The sequence below is a fragment of the Theobroma cacao genome, chromosome 4, assembly GCF_053813885.1.
Source record: "Theobroma cacao isolate CCN51 chromosome 4, ASM5381388v1, whole genome shotgun sequence".
NCBI classification, from domain to species: domain Eukaryota; kingdom Viridiplantae; phylum Streptophyta; class Magnoliopsida; order Malvales; family Malvaceae; genus Theobroma; species Theobroma cacao.
Window position 1 is genome coordinate 782229 of NC_142642.1, and position 22218 is coordinate 804446.

General features: G+C 32.4%; 1 protein-coding gene across 2 annotated transcripts; it reads left to right on the forward strand.

Moving 5' to 3' along the window:
- Window positions 1-14729: 14729 nt before the first annotated feature.
- Window positions 14730-20361, forward strand: SK13 (shaggy-like kinase 13). Of its 2 annotated transcripts, none has more exons than XM_018120218.2 (13): window positions 14730-14984; window positions 15668-15823; window positions 15910-16002; window positions 16503-16562; window positions 16675-16947; window positions 17449-17523; window positions 17603-17659; window positions 18009-18149; window positions 18255-18305; window positions 18417-18512; window positions 18603-18686; window positions 19817-19919; window positions 20012-20361. In XM_018120218.2, the coding sequence occupies exons 2-13, from the start codon at window positions 15701-15703 to the stop codon at window positions 20092-20094; spliced, it is 1239 nt and encodes a 412-aa protein (XP_017975707.1). In that variant the 5' UTR covers window positions 14730-14984; window positions 15668-15700; the 3' UTR covers window positions 20095-20361. The 2 variants fall into 2 exon arrangements, with proteins under 2 accessions (XP_017975707.1, XP_007031505.2); XM_007031443.3 differs by having other exon boundaries at window positions 14731-14984; window positions 15664-15823.
- Window positions 20362-22218: the final 1857 nt, after the last annotated feature.

Consider the following 22218-nt stretch of genomic DNA (forward strand, 5'->3'; position numbering starts at 1 on the left):
CAGTCCAAAGCAACTGTTCACACATGTGCTATACAGTAATGAAGCCAAGACTTGGAATATGGCTATACGTTTCATTTTCAAACCAAAAATTCCCATTGTTTATTGGTCTATTGACTCCGAGATTATGGAAACTTGCATGACCCACTACATAAAAAAGTTCAAATAGGGAGATGTAAAAGAATAGTGGACATATTACATATGAAAGGAATTGCATTAATGAGACCAAAAATAGTGACCAATAGTTTGAAACCCTTAATAAAGTCTTTAAAAAGTTGGAGGTTTATACTAAATGAGTAAAGTAGGCTTTGAATTTATTATATGGATTTCATATTCCACCAAATTGGTGATTTTATGTTTTAATTAGTTGAAAAGTAAATTCTTGTAAGTTTAATGTAAATTAAATTGGAACTTTCAATGACTTGTGAGTCTTGAAACTCAACCATTTGATTTAAGAGGAGACGTAATCAACCTTTTTTGTTTAGGTGCAATTAACCACTTAAGTGAATTTATTTTTTCTAATTAGGTTTTAAGTTTGTTTTAAGTTCATTAAAAAGAATTAGTTTCGGTCTACAAAACAAATTTAGTTTCGAGAATACAATTACATGTAAGGAAGGTATTAGCACCCTTACAACGTCCATTTAATTGGTACCTAATTAATTATGTCTCATCTTTTAGTCTTATTAAATTCAATGTTTAATTAATTTTATTTTATTCACCTATTTGTCTATTTTGTGTTCAATTTTTTTGTTGTTTTATTTTTTTGAAATAAAAAAAAAACTTTTTGATATTGAAATATTTATTCCTTGAAAACTCCAACACTTATAGCAAAATTCAAGAAAAATCTCTCATTTAGATATTTTCAAGAAATTATCGCTTATAACATTATTGAAATTCAATCACCGGAGAATTTTTATTTGTTTATGTTTTTATTAAATTTATAGAACACATTAATATTGTGGCTCTATTATTATTTTATGTTTTAATAATTATTTAAAAATAAACCTCTTCTATAAAAATAATTTATGAGATTATGCACTTATAGTAAAGTCCCATAAATTACTTTTACTCTGAAAAATTTAAAGAAGTTCCCACTTAACTTTCTTTAAAAATCTCATTTTAAAAAATTTATATTTAAATAATCATTGTTTTTTAATTAATTTATTTTCATGACTCCTAAAATATGTTCTCAAATTAAAATCCCTACATTATTCATTTATAATTAAATCATCTTTTAAAAAAATCAAAACATCTTAAAGAAAAGAAAAAAAAAAGCATCAAAACTTACCTTATTGGGCTTTAGTACCCAAAAGAAAAGAGAGCTCAAACTAATGAGTCTTACGAACTAAGCTAGGTTAAGGTGCGAGTTGTGAATCCAATTTGCCAAACTTAGCTCACCAAACCATGTCGTTTTAAGGAAGATGTTTAGTCCCTCTCACTTCTCACTTTGCCAAATGACTTAGTTTTGCTTCTTGTATAAAACCTTTTCTTCTCTTTTTTTCCTTATTTTTGACTTCTTCACATTTTCTCTAACATGGCCATTTATCTCTCTAGAAATCCTTCTTCTTTTTTTTTCCAGATTTCAGTTGCCAGAATATCATCGACCACTGTACGCCCTGCTTTTTATTGTCAGTGGTTGTCATATGTTGGTGCTAAAATGGTACTAAATCTTACTAGAAAACTCTTATCGGCCTTCTTTTCCCTTTAATTGAAGTAGTTTTTTCGAAAACAACCTCGATTCTCCTAGATCTAAACTTGAAGATTCAAAAGCTCAAGAACCCTAACCTTTTGTCGATTTCTCTCTAAATTTTTTCTCCACTCTAATCTTTTGGCATTGATGCTTAGGTATATTTATACTTTATATATTCGATTCTTTGTTAAATTCTTTTTCTTGTTTTTTGGTTTATTTTGAATCGTTTTTTTCAAACTTGGTTTTCAATCGGGATTAGAATTAGTTTGCATCAAACCTCATCCTAAATTTTATGTTCATCCTTTTTTTTTTTTTAATTTATGATTTTTTTTAAATTTTTTATTTTTTCAATTTTAATATTTTGTTGTTTTTTATTTTTTAGTAAAATCTTAGACAAAATGAGGTGTCTACAATTGTTCTTTTTTGCACATTTCTTGAGAATAAAAAATTATGCAAAGACATATACACCATTTTGGCCGAATCTATCAACTTAAGGAAAAATGCTCTTCCAATGAGGCTCAGGGACTTTGAAAATTAAAGAGTACTCCTCCTAATAAGGCTTGATGACTTTTAAAAATTAAATAGTGCTTTTCTTGACTAGGCTCAACAACTTTGAAAATTAAATAATGCTGGATATAATTAGTTAGTCTACCTAAGGGATAGATGACGGCACGAGCTCTATAGTGCAAAAATACGCGATTCCAAAGAGATGATTGACATAGGGATGGAGTATTCACAATTTTCCTTTCCAATTTGGCTAAAAGGATGTCAAGCCATGGTTGATAAAAATAGGCAATAGGTTCAGGAATGTTATGGATGCTTTTCTACCCAAAAAACAGATTATTGACAAGAGAGTGTTTGGTTTCCTTCGTTTTAGGGATAAAGTGGCAGCAAGGGTGGCTATTGCGAGGTTGAACAGATCGTGGTTTATGAATAACGATTGATTGTTAATCATGCAAAATATAAACCTATGACTTCTTTCTGGAAAAAGAAAAGCAGACAACCTACACAACATGAGAATCCAAGCCAAGCAAGCATATTGGACGAAGCTCAGGCGATTGGAAAAACAAACGTGGGGACTATAGTGGAAAACAAAGATCCCAACGGTGTCATTGGTCGTATTAAGAAAAGTCATAACATGGAAGATAAAACCATCAGGAAGTGTGTTTGCCAAGTGAATAATAAAATTCTTCCTTGGCTTCAAGATTCGGTGGTAGGTCTTTGTAAGGGAGATAAGGACCCAGATTCCATTGTGTCAAGGTTGCGAAGGAATGGAATTATGGATGTAAAGTTACGTAAGATGTTAGGGGATACATTTCTCATTTCATATAGGGCCAGTGGGTGAAAGGCCTTAAAGAAATGGTTCTCTAAATTTGAGGATTTGGATGAGGGGATTGACAATGGAAAGAGAAGGTGTTGGGTGACAGTCACAAGCATACCTATTCATGCTTGGGCTCTATCTACGTTCAAAACAATAGCTGGTATGTTTGGTGATTTGTCACAATTAGGAAAGAGAGTTCCAGGTTTATGATGTTTGAAAGAGCTTATAGGGAAATCAAAATCATAAAAAAGGTAAAATTGAAAAAGAGTTAAACCTCATGATTGGTAATAGAAGCTTTGTGGTGTGGGTGAATGAAATCTACCTTAAGGTAGCTATTAAATTTCTAGTAGCAATTTCCTCTAATAAATGGAAAAATAAGTCAAAGAATAATGAGGAGTCAAGACTCACGAAGTCATGGAGGTGGGTGTAAGGAGCACATTGTATCAGCGTGTCACAAAGGTGCATAAACGAATGATAGGTGATTTAGTGCAAGCTGGGGAAGATGGTGAGGGGCTACAAAATGGGTTATTGCTAGTAAAAGGCCATGATGATCAACGAATGTTGGGTCCACTAACAGCAGCTGAACATGCAGGTGGGTTACGCAGCTCTAACCCCACTTTGACAAAAGATATTGGGAATGATGGGCCTTTAGTAGAAGTAAGCCAACAGCTGCAATCAATTGACTTGGTTCTTAGCCTAAAAAAAGAACAAGTTGGTGATGGGTTAATTTTAACTAATCTGGGCAATCCTTTAGCTATCGATGTTAAAACAAAATCGGTAGAGTTCGGATCAACTAAACCTAAAAACAAGAGATTTGGTGTCAATTGGTATAAGTGATGGATCACTAGAAATTAACAACGAGGATGATTTAGTAGCGAGTAATGAGTGAGATTTTGAGTTGCACAAGGATTTTCAAGAGTTTTCATCATATGTAAAAGGGGAATATGATACCCCATTACCATAAAAGTCCTTGAGTGTTGGGTAAATTGAGAAATTAATCAATGGTAAAAAAGGTAAACCTTAAAGAGGAGGTAAAAAGTTGAAAAAGAAAGGAAGAAAAGGAAGAGGTAGGAAAATCTTACAAAGTCCTGAGGTAGCTATGGTGGAAACTGCCATAGATTCATTGGTAGAAGGTGATTTTCAGAATATGAAAGCAATAATTAAGAAAAAAGATGACAATGTGTGGAATATGGGGTTTGAATTAAACATAATGCCTCTTAGTGAGCAATATCGCCTAACTGGTTTGGTAGGGGAGGAAGATACTTCACAAATCAGATTAGTCGGTTTAATTAAAAGAGTAATGAAGTTTAAAAAATTAAGAGAAAAAGGTATAATGGGCCTCACCAAGAAATCAAACTCCAACAGCCTTATCGTTAATGCCTCCATTTCTGATAGAGACTTTGTCAATGGCAACGATGTGATAAAATGCAAAGCCCAAGAGATATGGCGTATGGATATACAGCTAGGGCTTTCTGCAAATTGCTCTGAAAAAGAAATTCTGACTAGAATTGAGCATATGATTGAGAATGACTTGGGCTGAGGCTGACATGGTGCTACTACAGGAAAACAAATTGACTAGTAATTTTGATAGAATAGTTAAGAGGGATTGGAACTTGGTGTGCATCCATGGGCAGTTTAAAGGGATCAAATGGTGTGCATCAGGTGTACTAAGTTTCCATGGTTGTATTTGTCTTAGATACTTATTTTTTATTGTATCTAGGTAGTGTTTTGTGCAATTATTGTAAGTCAAGCGTTCCTTTTGCTAGATAGTCTTATGACTTTCACTCACTGTAACCTAGTAATTTATATAAATAAATACTTAGTTTGGTCGAGCAAAAAAAATGGATATGTTACTTGGAGGATTTGGAAATGGTTAATCGGAGGTTTTTAAGATGATTACCTGGATGATTTGAATATATACCTAGAGGATTTAAAAGACTTTACCTGAAGGTTTTGAAGATGATTATTCAAAGGATTTGAAGATTATTATCTGAAGGATTTGAACATGATTAATTGAAAGATTTGAAGATATTTTCCTGAAAGACTTGAAAATTTATACCTAGAGGTTTTGAAGATGATTACTTGAAGAATTTGAATATTGTTACCTATAGTATTTGAAAGTGTATGCAAAGGTTTTGAAAATAATTACCTGGAAGATTTGACTAGTTATCCTTCCCAAATTCAAGGTTCCAAACTTCGAGAAGTATGATGGAACCAAATGCCCAATGGCATATGTCACCATGTATTGTTGTAAAGTGGTTGCTCATACTTTGATGCATCGATGGGACCTAAAACAATTGTTCCTTCTGTAGCGTGCAGTCGTTCCTCTAAGAGGTCAATTTTTTTCTATGCTCCTAGATTATGTATAACATTGGAGATACCTCTATTCAATTTTTCTTGTTCTCTTTGATCATTTCAATTAGACCTAGTAATTCGTATTTTCATGTCTCAATCGTGTTGATAAAATTAAGACATGAAATAATTATTCATATCAATATCTGAAACATGTACACAAATATATTTTAATAATTATGTAACATGACACGACACATTAATATGTTGATTAAATGTATCAAGATTTTTTATACGACACGACACGATTAATAAACACGATTAAACGATTAACATAATTGTTTCCTAACACGATTAACTTAAAATATTTACAATTAAATATAATTTTATTATTCAAATTTAAATTCAATAATTAAAAAAACAATTATAACAAAATAATAGGAACATCAAATATAATAAAATTTAATATAAATAACATACATAAAATTCATTATCTTACTAATAAAATCCATCATTAATATTAAACTTGTCACTTATACACGTTTAAACATGATAACACCATTAAATTAACGTGTTTTAAATGTGTTAATTGTGTTTGACATGGTTAAGACACTTAACACGATAACATTGAACTTAAACCTATTTAACTCTGTGTTTTCTCATGTCGTATCCAAAATGCAAGGTCTAATTTAAATCTAAAATTGTAATTGAATTAGCAAGGTTCATATTAGTGGTGGCTCATTGTGTCAACAATTGTCCACCATTGTAAAAATATCCTCCCATATGTGGTATGGGGATCTGGTATTGCCTTTGAGATGTTTGTGGTTGGTTTTAAGGTGGATCGAATATGGATCATTTTTGCTTGAAGAATGTTGGCTTGTTAGGTTGGCAAGTTTTTCAACCACTTCTTTTCCTTTACTAATATTCATCATCAATTTCATCATCTTAGCTAACTATTCCTTTTATCTCTTCTTGAATCTTCTCTATTTCGTCCATTTGCATAACTTGTTCGTTTTCAATGATCTTGGTTTGTAATCGAGTATTGTAAGGGCAACAAACAGGTGGTTTGGGGGTCGAGCTATTTTGAGGACCTTTAATTCTCAAAATCCTTCCAATGCATTGATGAGGGGCTTTTCCTTGACTTCTTTCAACTTATAAACCTCTTGTTGAATCGGTAAAAATGAATCTTGTTCATGATTATGATGCATGGATGCGAAACTGAAGAGAGTAAGTTAGTGCATGTAGCAATTAAGTAAAAATATGAGAGTTATTTTTTATGTGTACCTATTCTCAAATATCTTTCTACATGATAAGACAAGAAGGCTTCACCTAAGGTTGGGTCCTTAAGTTTCATTATATGTTGAGCTTGGATTTGACACAAAGCTAAAGATTCTCAAATTGTTCCTCTTTGTCATCCACTAGAGGCTACTAATGAAAATGGTTCAATCTGAGTGGAAGTATTTTACGTGCTCACACAAAAGTTATTACCTCATGAAAGTAGGGTACTTTACTTTGTCCTAAAATGAACAAGCCTAGGTAAAAGGCTTATACATGAATTTGTAGTGAGTGTATGAAAGAGTATATTATAAATAAAGAAAGAAAACAAAAAGGAAAATAAACCTAAAAATTGAACTATTGAAAATTGCAATGCTTTTAAGACAACACATGACTAACTATTGGCCTGATTCTTGAAAAGTCCTCAATGGAGTCGCCAAGCTGTCAAAATGTGTGAGTCTTAAAACTCAACCATTCCATTTAAAAAGAGTCGCCATTAATCTTTCTTGTTTATGTGTGATTAACCACCTAAGTCAGAGGTGAAAGGGAACCCCCCCTGAAAATTTAAAATTTTATAATATACCTTTATTTTTTTGAAATTTTATAATTTTACCTTTACAAAAATTTTAAAATTTTTATAACATATCTTTATTTTTTGGAATTTTATAATTTTGTTCTTACAATAATTTTTCGTTTGGTGAGATGTCCCACAACAATTAGTTAACAACTAATTTTAATAGACTTAGGACTAAAAAAATGTAATAAAATTATTCCCAAACCCTTATTTCTCCAAAATCTCACAACCACCACCTATTGTCTCTTTTCTTTTTACCAAATAGAAACAAAAAGTTTTTTTTTCACAACCACCACCTTTTGTTCTCTTTTCTTTTTACCAAATAGAAACAAAAAGTCCTTTTTTTTTTTTGCTTACACTTTTTTGCTTGCCATGAGCATTCTCTATATAGAAAATCTCTAGTTAGTAACTCAATTTTCATACCATAATAATTGGTAAGTTTGGTTTATTTACTGTTATTTTATTTTTAATATTTTCAATTTTAAATTTTTTCTTTATTAATAATTTTTACCTGGTGATTTTGATTTAGGGTTTATAGTCTTAGCAATTAATTTTTTTTAAAGCAAAAAAACAAGGATTCGATTAAGTACCTAAAGTTAGTTATTACTTATTTATTTAGGAATTGTTTGATTGTTTTCTTTCAAATTATTTGTGTTTTTTTTTTTGCTTAGATTTTTGTGAACAATTAAATTTTTTATTTGGGGATTGCTTCCTCCTTGAAGAAGGTTTGTGAAGAAGTTTTGTGAGAAATATGAAATTGAGATTCTTGACATGAGGGCTAGATATAAATTAGGTAAAGGTCGTCCTTAAAAGGATCATGCCACAATTGAGCATCATTGTCTAGTTGATTAGTTTTTGATTGCTATTGACTCATTCTTGCAAGAATTGGATTCTAAATTTAATGAGAATGTGGTGGAGTTACTCACTCTTGACATATCTTTTAACATTTAGAATGATTTTAAATCGTTTGATGTTGAAAGTATTTGCAACTTTACAAATAAATATTACCCTAATTATATTAGTGAGCATAATAAAATACATCTAAACTATCAATTGAATCTATTCAAGCTTGACATTCTTTATAATCAGGCTTTGAAAAATGTATCTAGGCTTTCTGTGCTATGTCAAATATTGAAGAAGACAATAATATCAAAAGTTTACTTCCTTATTACAGATTGATCCAACTTGTCTTGACTCTTCTAATTTCCACTGAAACATCAAAGTGTGCATTTTTGCTATGAAACTCGTTAAAAACGAGACTTATAATAGAATGTGAGATGATTTTCTTAAAAATTCATTGATCATTCAAATCATTCGAAGCTTTGACATTAAATCAGTGAAACTCACCAATGTATGTGGATATGTGCATGGAATAATCTTCCTGCCTAATGTTTAAAGAGAAAAAAAGATGTCTTCAACTTTATGAAAGATCATCGAGTTTAATTAAAGATGCCCAATCTTAACATGTAATAGTTGTTAAAAAACGTTTTTATTTTGTACTTAACACATATGACAAGGTCTCACAAGTTACTTTTACTTTGAGAAATTTAAAGAAGTTACCACTTAACTTTTTTTAAAAATCTCATTTTAAAAAATTTATATTTAAATAATCATTGTTTTTTAATCAATTATTTTCATGATTCCTAAAATATGTTCTCAAATTAAAGTCCTCACATTATTCATTTATAATTAAATCATCTTTTAAAAAAATCAAGGCATCTTAAAGAAAAAGAAAAAAGGCAATATCATAACTTCCCTTGTTGGGTTTTAGTACCCAAAAGAAAAGAGAGCTCAAACTAATGAGCCTTATGAACCAATCTCGGTTTAGGCATGGGTTGTGGATCCAATTTGTCAAACCTAGTTCACCAAACGACGTCGTTTTTGTAACGACCCAAGTCCAACCAATGACCTAGTAGCTTTTTGGGCCTAAACCATGCAGCCCTCAAAAGCTTAAGTTCAAGTTACTAGTAGTGGTGGACTTGGATTGTTGTATAGGTCTTAACAATCACATTCACATCAAATGTGGGATGTTGGATATCACAATCTCATCCACTTAAATCCTTGATGTCTTCATTAAGGCCACACATCACATCCACGGGATCAAAATCTCACCAGGGCAATGTGAAAGTTCACATCAGACTGGTGCATACTATGATACCATTTGTAACGATTCAAGTTCAACCACTGGCCTAGTAACTTTTTGGACCTAAACCACATGGTCCTAAAAAACTTAAGCTAAAGTTGCTAATAGTGGTAGATTTAGATTGTTGTATAAATCTTAACAATTACATTCACATCAGATATGAGATGTTGGATATCATAATCCCACCCACTCAAATCCTTGATGTCCTCATCAAGGTCACACATCACATCCACAGAACCAAGATCTCACCAGAGCAATGTGAAAGTTCACATCGAATTGGTGCAAGCTTTGATACCATTTGTAACGACCTAAGTCCAATCACTGACTCAACAGCTTTTTGAGCCTAAACCCCGTGGCCCTCAAAAGCTTAAGCTCAAGTTGCTAATAGTGGTGGACTTGGATTGTTATATAGGTCTTAACAATCACATTCACATCAGATGTAAGATGTTGGATATCATAGTTTTAAGCAAGATGTTTAGTCTCTCTCATTTGCAAAATGGCATAGTTTTGCTTCTTGTATTAAACCTTTTCTTCTCTTCTTGTTTTTATTTCTAACTTCTTCACTTTCTCTCTAACTTGACCTTTTATCTCTCTAGAAATCCTTCCTTCTTTTTTTTTTCCAAATTCTATTTGTTGAAATATCATCTGTCGCTACACGCCCTATTGTCGGTCACTATATGCCAGTGCTGGAATCGTACCAAATCTTACCAAAAAACTCTTCTCGACCTTTTTTCTCTTTAATTAGAGTAGTTTTCTTAGAAACAACCCCAATTCTCCTAATCTAAACTTAAGGATTCAAAAGCTCAAGAACCCTATCCTTTTGCTGATTTCTCTCTAAATTTTTCTCCACTCTGATCCCTTGATGCTAATGCTTGGGTACATTTATATCCAATGTGTTTGATTCTTTGTTAAATTCTTTTTCTTGTTTTTTGGTTTATTTTGTATTGTTTTTTCAAACTTGATTTTCAATCAGGATTAGAATTGGTCTGCATCGATCCTTATCCCAAAAAATTCCATTCATCCTTTTTCTTTTTTTATTTATCATTTTTATTTTTCTTTTAAATTTTTTATTTTTTTATATAAGTATTTTGTTATTTTTTTAAGTTTATCCAATTATTGTAAACCTCATTATCCATCCTCGAGTCGATAGAAATGTATCACACATTTCCTTACTCACAATTACTTCATTTCAAATTTGATTAGACATTTCACACAAAGTGAAGTTTATTCACATTTTGACTTGCATGGAAACAAAGTACATATGTAGCATATCATTCGGCAATTTGTGAACAATTTTTCAATTAAATTCTTATATTTTTATTTTAAATCAATTAAGCACTTATAACTATTGGTTAATTAATTATCATTAATCAAAATGTTACTTGTCATTTCATATCCATGTGATGTTGACATAACATTAATATGGAAAGTGAAAAATGCTACATGATTATGCCATCATACTACACCAACATGTCACATTATCATTTATTATGTCATATCAATGCTACATGACATAAAATTGATAAATGGTATTTTGATTAATAACAATCAGTCAACTATCAATCATAAAAGCTTATTTGACTCTAAATAAAAGTGTATAAAGGCTTGATTGAATGTAATAAAAGAATAAAAATAGAATAAAGTGAATGCAAAAAATGAAAGAAAGTGAATGCAAACGTCATGCATGCATAACCCAAAAGATCACATACAAGTCTTAATCTGTATCCTAATTAACGTATAGTCATGTGAAGAATTAGATCACTTTGAAGCGTATGTATGGTGGAGGCGAAAGAATTAGATTTTTGGTGAATATAACAAGTAAGAAGTTGAAGATTAGAGCTTTTTCTGCCTTTGTAAGTTTTCTATATATGAATCTATCGATGTAAGGAGAGACGTGACCCATGGCATATATATCATGCAATGCAACGCCCCATGATGTATGCATTTATATCTTATCTATAAGTTTCTCTTTCCTTTTGTCTGCTGTTATTATGTATGTAAAGCGTACGTGTATATATATATAAAAGGCTATAATATGATATATATCATCAAGCTTACCTACACAAAAATGCCAGGAATAGATAAGCATAGACCAATCTCCAGGAAATTACGGCTGAAAACTTTGCTTTAAGGCCCCAAAAGAGGCTAGGCACATGGCAAAATCTTTGAAAAAATTAAACCCTAAAGACTCCTAGCTATAAAGCTAGTGAGGAAGATAGAAATAAAGAAGGTGACAAATGGAATTTAGCACACGTGGATGGGGCCATGCATGCATTTATATTTTCTCCCCTGTGACAATGACTTTGAATAAGCTTTACATGTGAAAAAAACAGTCTTTTTTTGTATTTTTCAACTAAAAGAAAAGGCTTACCGTTATGTTTTGTAGTATCTGTTATTTCCCAGATATCATGCCATGGCTCTAGGGATATTGGCCCCCTTGCGTACTGACCTTTTTCACATTACTTGGCAGCAATAATTAAATTTCTCTTCGAGAGCCAGGCAATTAAATTCCATTAAGTGAAAAAAATATACCATAAACTATTTAAGAACATTCAAATCACTCATTATTCTTTCATATTATATTCAATCAATTTTTATATTTTTATTTTAAATTAAATAAATATTTATAATGAACAATTTTAAAAAAAAATGAAAATATATTTGATTGGGTATCATCAAAGGTAGAGAGGATGGATGATAAAAGTAGCATTCACCTAATTACAACCATATCCCTTACAAGCAAGGTCTACCCTCTTTCCTTATCTTAACTTGATAACTACCCAAAAATTCTCCATGAATCAACTCAATTAAAAAACATTATCATGATGTTGTGATGCCTATAGGTAAGCACACACGAGGTTTACTATTATTATAATTATCGATTGATTAATTAAAATTAATTAAAATGACATATATCATTTTATATCACATGACATGCTGATTTATCATAATAAATATATTAACATGATTTGCTAAAGTGGCATAATGATATAACCATGTAAAAATTAGGAAATTAAGTTCCAATCATACTTTTAAACTTTCTTAGGTCAAATCAAACCTTTAAAAGTTGGTTAATTAGTTTAAGAGGTACATATATATATATATATATATATATATATATATATATATATATATATATATATATATATATATATAACATGGCGTAATTATAGTAATTGTTGAACTTACCAGACGCCCCCTACGATACCTGAAGAGCTGCACGAAAAAGAAATCTAAATCACTAAGACAAGACGCAAAGTTCGGAAAAAAACAAACCGGTAAGCAACAATCTGTGATTTGAAAGTTACACTGATTGCGGCATTGGAAAAACTTGAAGGCTAAAACACCCATTGATGTCATCGACAGAGAAGGTCATGATCATGGTTGGAACATGGATCCTTCTAGAGTTTGTATCTTCACATAAACAAATTCAGTGTTTCTTGTCCATCTTTCTCAACGTGACTCTACTACTACTGTACACATGTGAGCTTTGAAAAATCTAAAGCTGTCCAACGATGGTGGTTCCATGCATTATTAATACAGTCGTCAACAATAATTCCAATGTGCACTGTTTGCTGCACTTTTGTTTACACTAGTTGGGGTTTAGAGAAGCTTGTTAAGCTTCAACCTTTTACTCCATCTTCCATATATAATAGTTTAAGGGTTTATTTAATGCGGAAAAATGCAACATTACGTGCCCTGGGTGTTGATTTGTCTCCAAATTTCTGATTCTGAAGAAATCTGGGATTTTGTCTTCTTATACTTCATTGGCTGCATGATCTGGTTGAAACTTGCTGCCTTTGTTCTATATGACTCTTTTGAAAGAGACAAAACTGAATTTTAAGTACATTTAGTCACCATCAATCTATATGTATATATATATATATATATGAACCCTAAGACTAAGAATAGAAACTTCATCACGTGAATTTATAGCTAGGCCAAAGAAGGCCTTTGATAGGAGAAGTCTCTAATCTCATTAATATTAATATTAAAAGTCTCTACTATATAGTTCTTTGATATATTGTAGGTCCAAAAAAGGCCAAAAACAAAAACTTTTAACCATAATTAACTAACAATGATGAAGCTTGTCCATAACTTTGTAAGTTTACAACAAAGATTCAAAACAAATAAATAAGTAATTATTAAGAGCTTTATTAATTTAGGTACTAATTTCATCATAGCTGCTAACTACAAATTTGAATGCAAATCAATTAAAAAAAATCGGTTTCAAAACTTACAAATTTATTCCTCGTAACCCTCATATCTAATTTCATAATTCGTTTAAACTTAAATTAAATTTTAGAGTGTAATACGTAATTGTTTGTTAAAGATATAATATCTAAAAAAGTCTCTAAATTATTTTTAAAAATTTAAATAAATCTTTATATTTTATTACGTTCAATTAAGTCTATATATTTTTATTTTAATTCAATTAAGCTCTTATGAATAATGATTGAGTTAATTAAAATGCGCGTGACGTTGACGTAGCATGCTAATATATTATAACTGATAATGATGTTGCATTCCAACATATCATAATTGATAATATCGTAACATAGTAATTTGATATGATAATATGATTATGTGACATTTTTCTTTCTTCACATCAATGTCATATCAGTGTCATGTGGATATAAAATGACAAATAGTATTTTGATTAATGATAATTAATCAATCATTAGTTATAAGGGTTTATTTGATTAAAAATAAAAATATAAAAATTTAACTGAATATAATAAAAAAATAATGATTTATTTAAATTCTTTTAAATAATTTAAAAATTTATTTGAGCATTATGCCTTTATTAAATCTATCGAAGATCTAAATCAAGCTAGCAACTTGATTTTTTTCACCTTTCTACCAACTTAGTTGCCTAAAAATTTAATTACCATGTCAGCATATAGTTTACCTTCCCATAAGTGAGACCAAAATTATTACTATCACTTGTCTACAAGCCCAAATAAGGCAGCTGTTTTGGGCTTTGAAGACGCCTGTTGGTAGTATTAGGCCCAATGAAGGGACTCTTTTGGGCTTCAAAGAGTAATGCCAAACGGGCAGTTTTTGGAACTGAACCAACTGTCATTTTCATGCTGACCTGGCGTTTCGTGATTCGGATTGTCCAAAGCTCCTCTGACAACAGCATTACCCCCCCATTTCCATTACAAAAGAGCAAAACCCACTCTCTGACACCGCTCTCCATGCTCCCCATCATCACCACCGTCCACTTACATCTCCCCGTCATCATGAACCAATCCATGGGCTCCCAGGAAACCAAATCGTACGCTTGACAACACGCTGTCATCTCTCCCTATCAAGTGCCGGTCAACACCATGACGTAACTGAGGAAATTACCCAACCAACCACGGCCACGTGTGGAACCAAACTCCTGAGCACGGACGTCAAAACTAACGTTAAACTGGAATGAATGGAATCGGTTTGCAGTCCGCTCTGCTTCGATTCAGAATCAGAAAAAAAAAAAAAAAACACAGAGCATCCAAAGAGAGAGAAAAAAACAGTCTCACTTAAGTCAAACTTTTGAGAGGAAAAAAAAAAAGAAAAAAGAAAAACATTTCAGAAACTCCAAAGACTCCATTTTTAAAGCCAAAAGAAAAATCTAAAGTGCTTAGTAGAGTTTTGCTTGTTGGGATCAAAGGGTCTGCAAAATGTGAGAGAATCTGCAGCTTCAAAGGTTAGACATTTTTTTTTTAATTATATTTCTTTTTCTTTTCTGGAAGTTTTGTTTGGATGGAGAGAAAATGGAAGAAAGGAAAAAGGAAGGTTTGGGTTTTGATAGTTGGTGTGTACTTAAACATTAGAATGCTCCATTATGTAAGCTTTTGTTGAAGTTTGTGTTTTAGTGAAAAGTTTTATGCACTGTTTTTAATGATGCGCTTTGTTTGTAAAATGATTTTTTTTTTAAGGTTGTTGGTTATCCAAAATATTGTAGTTGAGCCACTATGCATATGGATTGAGGGAAAATATTATTGGAGTAAGTTGAAGTCTACTGAGATTCAATGCTGTGTATTGCTTTAGGAAAGAGCCTTGGCATTTTCATGGTTAAGTGATATGGTTGGTTTTTTTTTTTTTGGGGATATGTGGACGTTCTTTGAGTGTCAGAGTGCTGTGAAATTTGTTTGCTTTTTGTAGTATGTTTGTTGCATCATCAGTTAGGCACTCCTAGCATTCGAACAAAACTGTTTGCTGTTTTGTGTGTTGCAAGTGAAAACAGTCAATGGCAGACCCTAGTTTCTCTGTATTGCTATATTCTGCTCAATGGTGATTTTTTTTTTCTGACTTATCGAAATTGTTCAAGAGTTAGATAGTCTTGCTTTTGTATATTGGGTTATAAATGCTTTTCTTAAATACAGCTAGTGAACCGGCATAGCACGTATATAATTATCAGACATGGCTTCAACTGGTATGGCCGCCACTTCAGCGGTTGGAAAGCCTACAGGTAATACTACATTAGTCGACAAACTCCCAGAGGAGATCAATGAAATGAAGATTAAGGATGAGAAAGTTGAAAAGGTTTCTTCAAGCAAATCTCTATGTGATGTATTTTCTCGTCTTTATGGCACACGCTTCTTCTATATGTACCGAAATTTTTGTGTCAGGAAATGGAAGCAACAGTGGTAGATGGAAATGGAACTGAAACAGGACATATTATAGTTACTACTATTGGTGGTAGAAATGGTGAACCCAAGCAGGTATAAATTTTCTTAAATGTAATTGTAATAAATTCTACATGTAATAAAAGCCAGTGTATCATATTATCATTCTTCTATTTGTCACGTAATTTATTCTAACATTATGTTGGGACTGACTGTCATGGTCATTAGCTTCTATTTATGAGAAATGCGAAATGCATGCCAGACTGAAAAATATTGAACTTGCTGCAAGATGTACATACTTTGTAACATATTTTATATGTGTTATGTAATGGCATCAGTTGACTGGATCTTTGGAGTTGGATTCATGGTTTGTATTTCAATGACTAGCAATCTGAATATGAATGAATATCTAATTTATCTCATCTAAGACTACAACTTCTCACCTTTGTAATTTTACTTTCATTGTGAAGTAAGTAGTTGTGGAGAAACCAACTTGCATTAGTACTCTAGGTTAATACATTTTTTTTTTCTATCTTCAAATCCTCTCCTGTGCATTACACCTCCTCATCTTAAATTCTTTGTGCATTGTCCTGCAGACCATAAGTTATATGGCTGAGCGTGTTGTTGGTCAGGGATCTTTTGGAATTGTATTTCAGGTGATGTTTTTATTACACCTTCTGAATCATCAATGCAAGGGGCTTTGGTTTGGTGCCTCTATCATAAGCTTTGAAATGCTGTTTTACATCCTTATATATGTATGTATTGCAGGCTAAGTGTCTAGAAAGTGGAGAAACTGTAGCAATCAAGAAGGTTTTACAGGACAAGAGATATAAAAACCGCGAGTTGCAAACAATGCGCCTACTTGATCATCCCAATGTTGTGTCACTCAAGCACTGTTTCTTTTCAACGACTGATAAGGATGAGCTCTATCTTAATTTGGTGCTTGAATATGTTCCTGAGACTGTATATCGTGTAGCAAAGCACTATAGTAGAGCAAATCAGCGAATGCCACTAATATATGTCAAACTCTACACATACCAGGTGACAGTTCTAAGCCATCTACATATTCTGCTTGACCCATGTGCAAGAGTTGAAACATGATTTGTAGTAGGACCACTGTATGCTAAAAGTGGAGAAGAATACGTTTATGGGGATTTCAGGAAATGTAATATATAATCACCAATCATTACTGTTGCTATGGGTGGACTTATGCATTTATTAGCATGACTAGAATGATTATCAGTTGGCTATCCTCTTTGATTTTGATTTTTAATTAGATTATGAAACTTTAGTCAAAATTTCAACTGCATTTTTGGTTCTAGCATACCATGGTAAAAAAGCCAGGTGGTACAAAAGAGATGTTATATTGATGATAATGCTTATTTCACTCTATTGTCCTACTATGATATGAGGTTTAAATGTAAGCATTTAATACCTGTTTAGCTCTCTTATGTGTTTATGAGAGATTAGCAATGGTGGAGGCATCTTGTGGACTTGTAGCTTGATCTTATGACTTTTATGTATGCACTGAATTTTCGGCAGATTTGTAGAGCTTTGGCATATATCCATGGGGGTGTAGGTGTATGCCACAGGGATATTAAACCGCAGAATCTTCTGGTTTGTATCTGAAGCTCACTTTTGTCCCTTGTTACGATTAGATGATAATGATATTCACCAATAAAATGTGTTGCTGCAGGTTAATCCCCATACTCATCAGGTCAAGCTTTGTGATTTTGGAAGTGCAAAAGTTCTGGTATAGTCTTCTTGAAAATGTCATAATTCTTGTTTGGAAATTACAATGTTGCCTAGATTCATTGTTCATACGAGGAAAGAATTTTTCTTTTTAAAAGAAATCCAACTTTTCACTTTTAAAATTTTCACATGCGTGGAGTCATCTTGGTTTTTTTTGAATTCTTATATAAAGGTTCCATGCATGGTTTAGGCATTACATCCTTTGGCTGGTGGTGTACCTGATCTTCTGACTTGTTGCTATATATTGTGCTTCTTTGCCTTCATGCATGAGTTTTCTCATTATATCTAAACTGCACTACTTTTTATTCATGCAGTGTGTGTGTTGCTTATCATTCATTGTCTTATAACAGGTCAAAGGCGAGCCAAATATATCATATATCTGTTCTCGTTACTATCGAGCACCTGAACTCATATTTGGGGCAACAGAGTACACAACTGCAATTGACATATGGTCTGTTGGTTGTGTCCTTGCTGAATTGCTTCTTGGACAGGTTCCTTACATGCTAGAAAATTATAGTTATGTTCTAAGTATGAAGTAGAAAGTGAATCTAAACATGAATGTTTTCTTTTTCTCTTTTGGCTATCAAATTTCATAGCCTCTCTTTCCAGGTGAGAGTGGAGTTGACCAGCTTGTTGAGATTATTAAGGTAATCTTCATTTTGGACTTGGTGGCATGAGGTAGAATTTGTATCTCTAAATGCACCAAAAATATGATGCACTGTTAATTAGTTAAATGAACTGAATTAAAGTTCCTTTAGGTACTTGGGACTCCAACTCGAGAGGAGATAAAATGCATGAATCCAAACTATACAGAGTTCAAATTCCCTCAAATCAAGGCTCATCCTTGGCATAAAGTGAGCACAATGGTTTCTTTGTTTACCATTTTTCACTAAATATGGTCTTCTTACCTTGTTGCAAATTAATCCATCTATTTTTTATAACAGATATTCCACAAGCGCATGCCTCCAGAAGCGGTTGATCTCGTCTCAAGACTTCTCCAATATTCTCCAAATCTGAGGTGCACTGCAGTAAGTATTTCCAACTTGGTTGCTCTTGTGCTTTAGAACATACAAATATTGAGGTTTAAGTCAAATACTAACATTTTTAAAGTAAACCGTTATAGGATGCTGTTCATGTCTAATGATATGGTTACTTTGTTCTAGACCAGGCAATTCGTGTTTTCGTGTTCTAAGCGTGTCAAATACAATTAAACATGAAATACGTTTAGATTGAACACGAACACCACATGAATAATATTCGTGTCTTAAATCTGAAACACCTACACGTATACATTTAATAACCGTATAACATGACACGACACGTTTATTAAACGTGTCAATATATAATACGATTAATAACACGATTAACACGATTAAATAAAAAAATTTATAATTAAATATAATTTTATTATTTAAATTTAAAATCAATATTTATAAAAACAAGTATAAAAAATCAAAATAATAATAACGTCAAATATAATAAAATTTAACATAAATAACATATATAAAATTTATTATCATGTAATATGATAGAATCTCCTATTAACATCTAACTTTAAAATATTAATAATAACTACAATCATTCATAATTTTCATCCATAACTAAGTACATATCATTAATTACATTATTAACTATGAATAAGTCCAAACACCCAAATCAAAATTATTTAAGGTTAAAATAGTTTTTAACTATTAATTTTTAACAGATTGATAAACGTGTCACGTATATATGTTTAAATACGATAATACGATTAATTAAACGTGTTTAAACGTGTTTCTCATGTTTGACACGTTAAGATACGAAAATTTTTTATAGATACGAAAAATTTTTATAGCCATGAAAATTTTTAATTAAACATGTTGGACAAGATTAAATACGAAACATATTAAGACTAAATTCAAACATGTTTAACTCCTTGTCTCATCGTGTCGTGTTAACATGTTATGTCCAAAATTACCAGGTCTACTTTGTTCTGTTTCTATACCTAGATTGTCTAAGGACACTTACTTAAGCCTTTGCAATTTGCGCCCTCTTGAACTAAACAACTGTTAAATGGGGGAATGTGATTGCCAAAATGTTTTGTGGAACCATGCAACTTTCACATGATTTCGATTTTTATTTTAAATTAAATTACGACATGATTGCTTTTCATTTGCAGTTAGAGGCCTGTATCCATCCATTTTTTGATGAACTTCGCGATCCTAATGCTCACCTTCCTAATGGGCGCCCCTTGCCTCCACTGTTCAACTTTAAACCTCAAGGTTTGTCACTTTTCCCACTTTTATTTTTTGAATAAAAACATATGAAAATTGTTGCTTGCTGAATCCTTCTCTTTCCAATGATGACATTGCAGAGCTGAAAGGAGTGAGTTTGGAGCTTCTGGCCAAGCTAATACCAGAACATGCTCGAAAGCAATGCCCCTTCCTTGGCTTCTAAATCGAAAGACCTATCTTCAGGGGCAAAGGAATTGTGTTACTGTACCTTATTTATCTTCCAAGTTATCTAAATGACTAGCCTGTTTCTTCCCTTGAATTTCAACCAGACAGCGTGGACTTTAGAGGCTGCTGTATTTTGCTTTGGCTATGCAAACATTATGTTGTTAGGGCTCTTAAATTGCAGCAAATGGTTGGAATCTGTAATTGTGTTTTGCAAGTATCATATCTGTAGTATTTTCATCTAATGTACATTTGACATACACCTGCCTGTTCTGTTTCTTCCCTGCACCGATCAGCTTGATTATGATTGGGGTATTTACTGGGTAAAGGGACATGTAATGCTCGGTGCTCTGTTCCAATCCATTGGTTGTGAATAAATATGTTCTTCCATGACCTTCCATCAATGGTTGGACCTTGAGTTAATAATTTTTAACACAATCAACCAAATAGTTACACTTGAGTCTGTCAAATGTACCTATTTCTTGCATTCTTTGTAGGATCTATGTTTTCTCTCAGATTCTTGGGGTTCCAACTTCAAATGCCTCACCTACCCCTAGGGAAGTTGTGAGACTCTCCTTTGTGGCAATGCTAATTAGATTATAATTAGCCTTACTGGCAAACTAAGATAACACTATATCCCAGTTTCCATCTCATCACTCAATTTCCATAGAACCAAAATTTCCAGTGCGTATGTTGCTGTCAAGAGATTTCTGCGTCCTCAGTGTATATAACCTCTGAGTCTGCCCAGCTTCCGTTCGTCAGTTCCATTCACTTCCATACAGCTCGGAAGTTAACAGCCCGAGTGCAGGCCAGAGCCCCATTGAAATTTCTCTCGGTGTCTTCAGAGCCATGCATGATGCAACCAAAGACTGACCTGACCCTTTGAGGCATCTTGATTATTGAACGACACTCAAAGCATCGTGTTATAGAGAATCTCTTCTTTTCTAAATTATTGAGAATCTCGTCTATTTATTTATCTCATTCGTTTTTATAGAATTTATAATTTTAAATACAAGAATTTTTTTTCTCGTAACATGGAATCAAAGTCGTTTTTATTTATTTTTTATCATTTTTAAAAATTCTGTCTCAATAATGTCTTGTCTAAGTCATACCTTTCTTCACCCAAAAAACACTACCAGCTAGCATCCATCGAAGTTCACAACCACTATACCACCATTATCCTTTTACGAAAAAGCATTCGATGTTACCCCATTGCCTGAAATCGTAAGAAATTGCCATACACACTCTATACCATTTTATTTTTTCATAACATGGTATCAAAGTCTTGTCTATTTTCTGTTATTTTGTCAAAATTCTATGTCAATAGTGTCCTGTCCAAGTCGTTCTTTTTGTTACAAATAAAATACACCATCAGCTAGCATCCATGTGTCATTACAACTCTGTGATCGTGTTTGTTGTTTCCTTAGTTTGGGTTTGAACACAAGGGTATGAGATCCTATTTCAAATAGGTTACTAATTCTAGGCATGTCATGTTTTGGAAGAACATGTTACTATTTCAAATAGGTTAGTCAGCAATTGGAAATCAAAGATCTTGGCTCTTTTAGTTATTTCTTGAGGCTTGAAGTATCCATGATGGTTACTATTCTCTCAAGCTAAGTATGCATTCTAGTTACTTTCTCGAGCTAACATTATTGCAATACTATCTCTCCCCTGCCTTGTACTCTAATGTTAAACTTTCTCCGATGGATGATACTCTTCTTCGTGATTCTAATTTATATTGCCAACTTGTTGGGAGTTCGGTCTATCTCATAGTGACTCAATGCGATTTTGCTTATGTTGTTCATATAATCAATCAATTTACGAAAGCTCATTATTCATCTCAATTTTCTTGTTTTTTAATTCTTTGTCATGTTAAAGGCACACTCTAACATATTGAGATTGATTACCATGTTATGAATTTACTCGAGGGACTTTCCATCATAGTCGTGTGTTCCCTTCAAATCAAATTGTTGATATTTTTACTAAAACCCATTTCCTGAATGGTGTCAAGACTTGGTTTCCAAACTTATAACGACACCTATTATATCCCCTTTAGGTGGTTAGGGAGAGAATACTTAAGGGTGTGAGACAGCTCTCTAACGAACTCGATAAAATAACCTTGTTG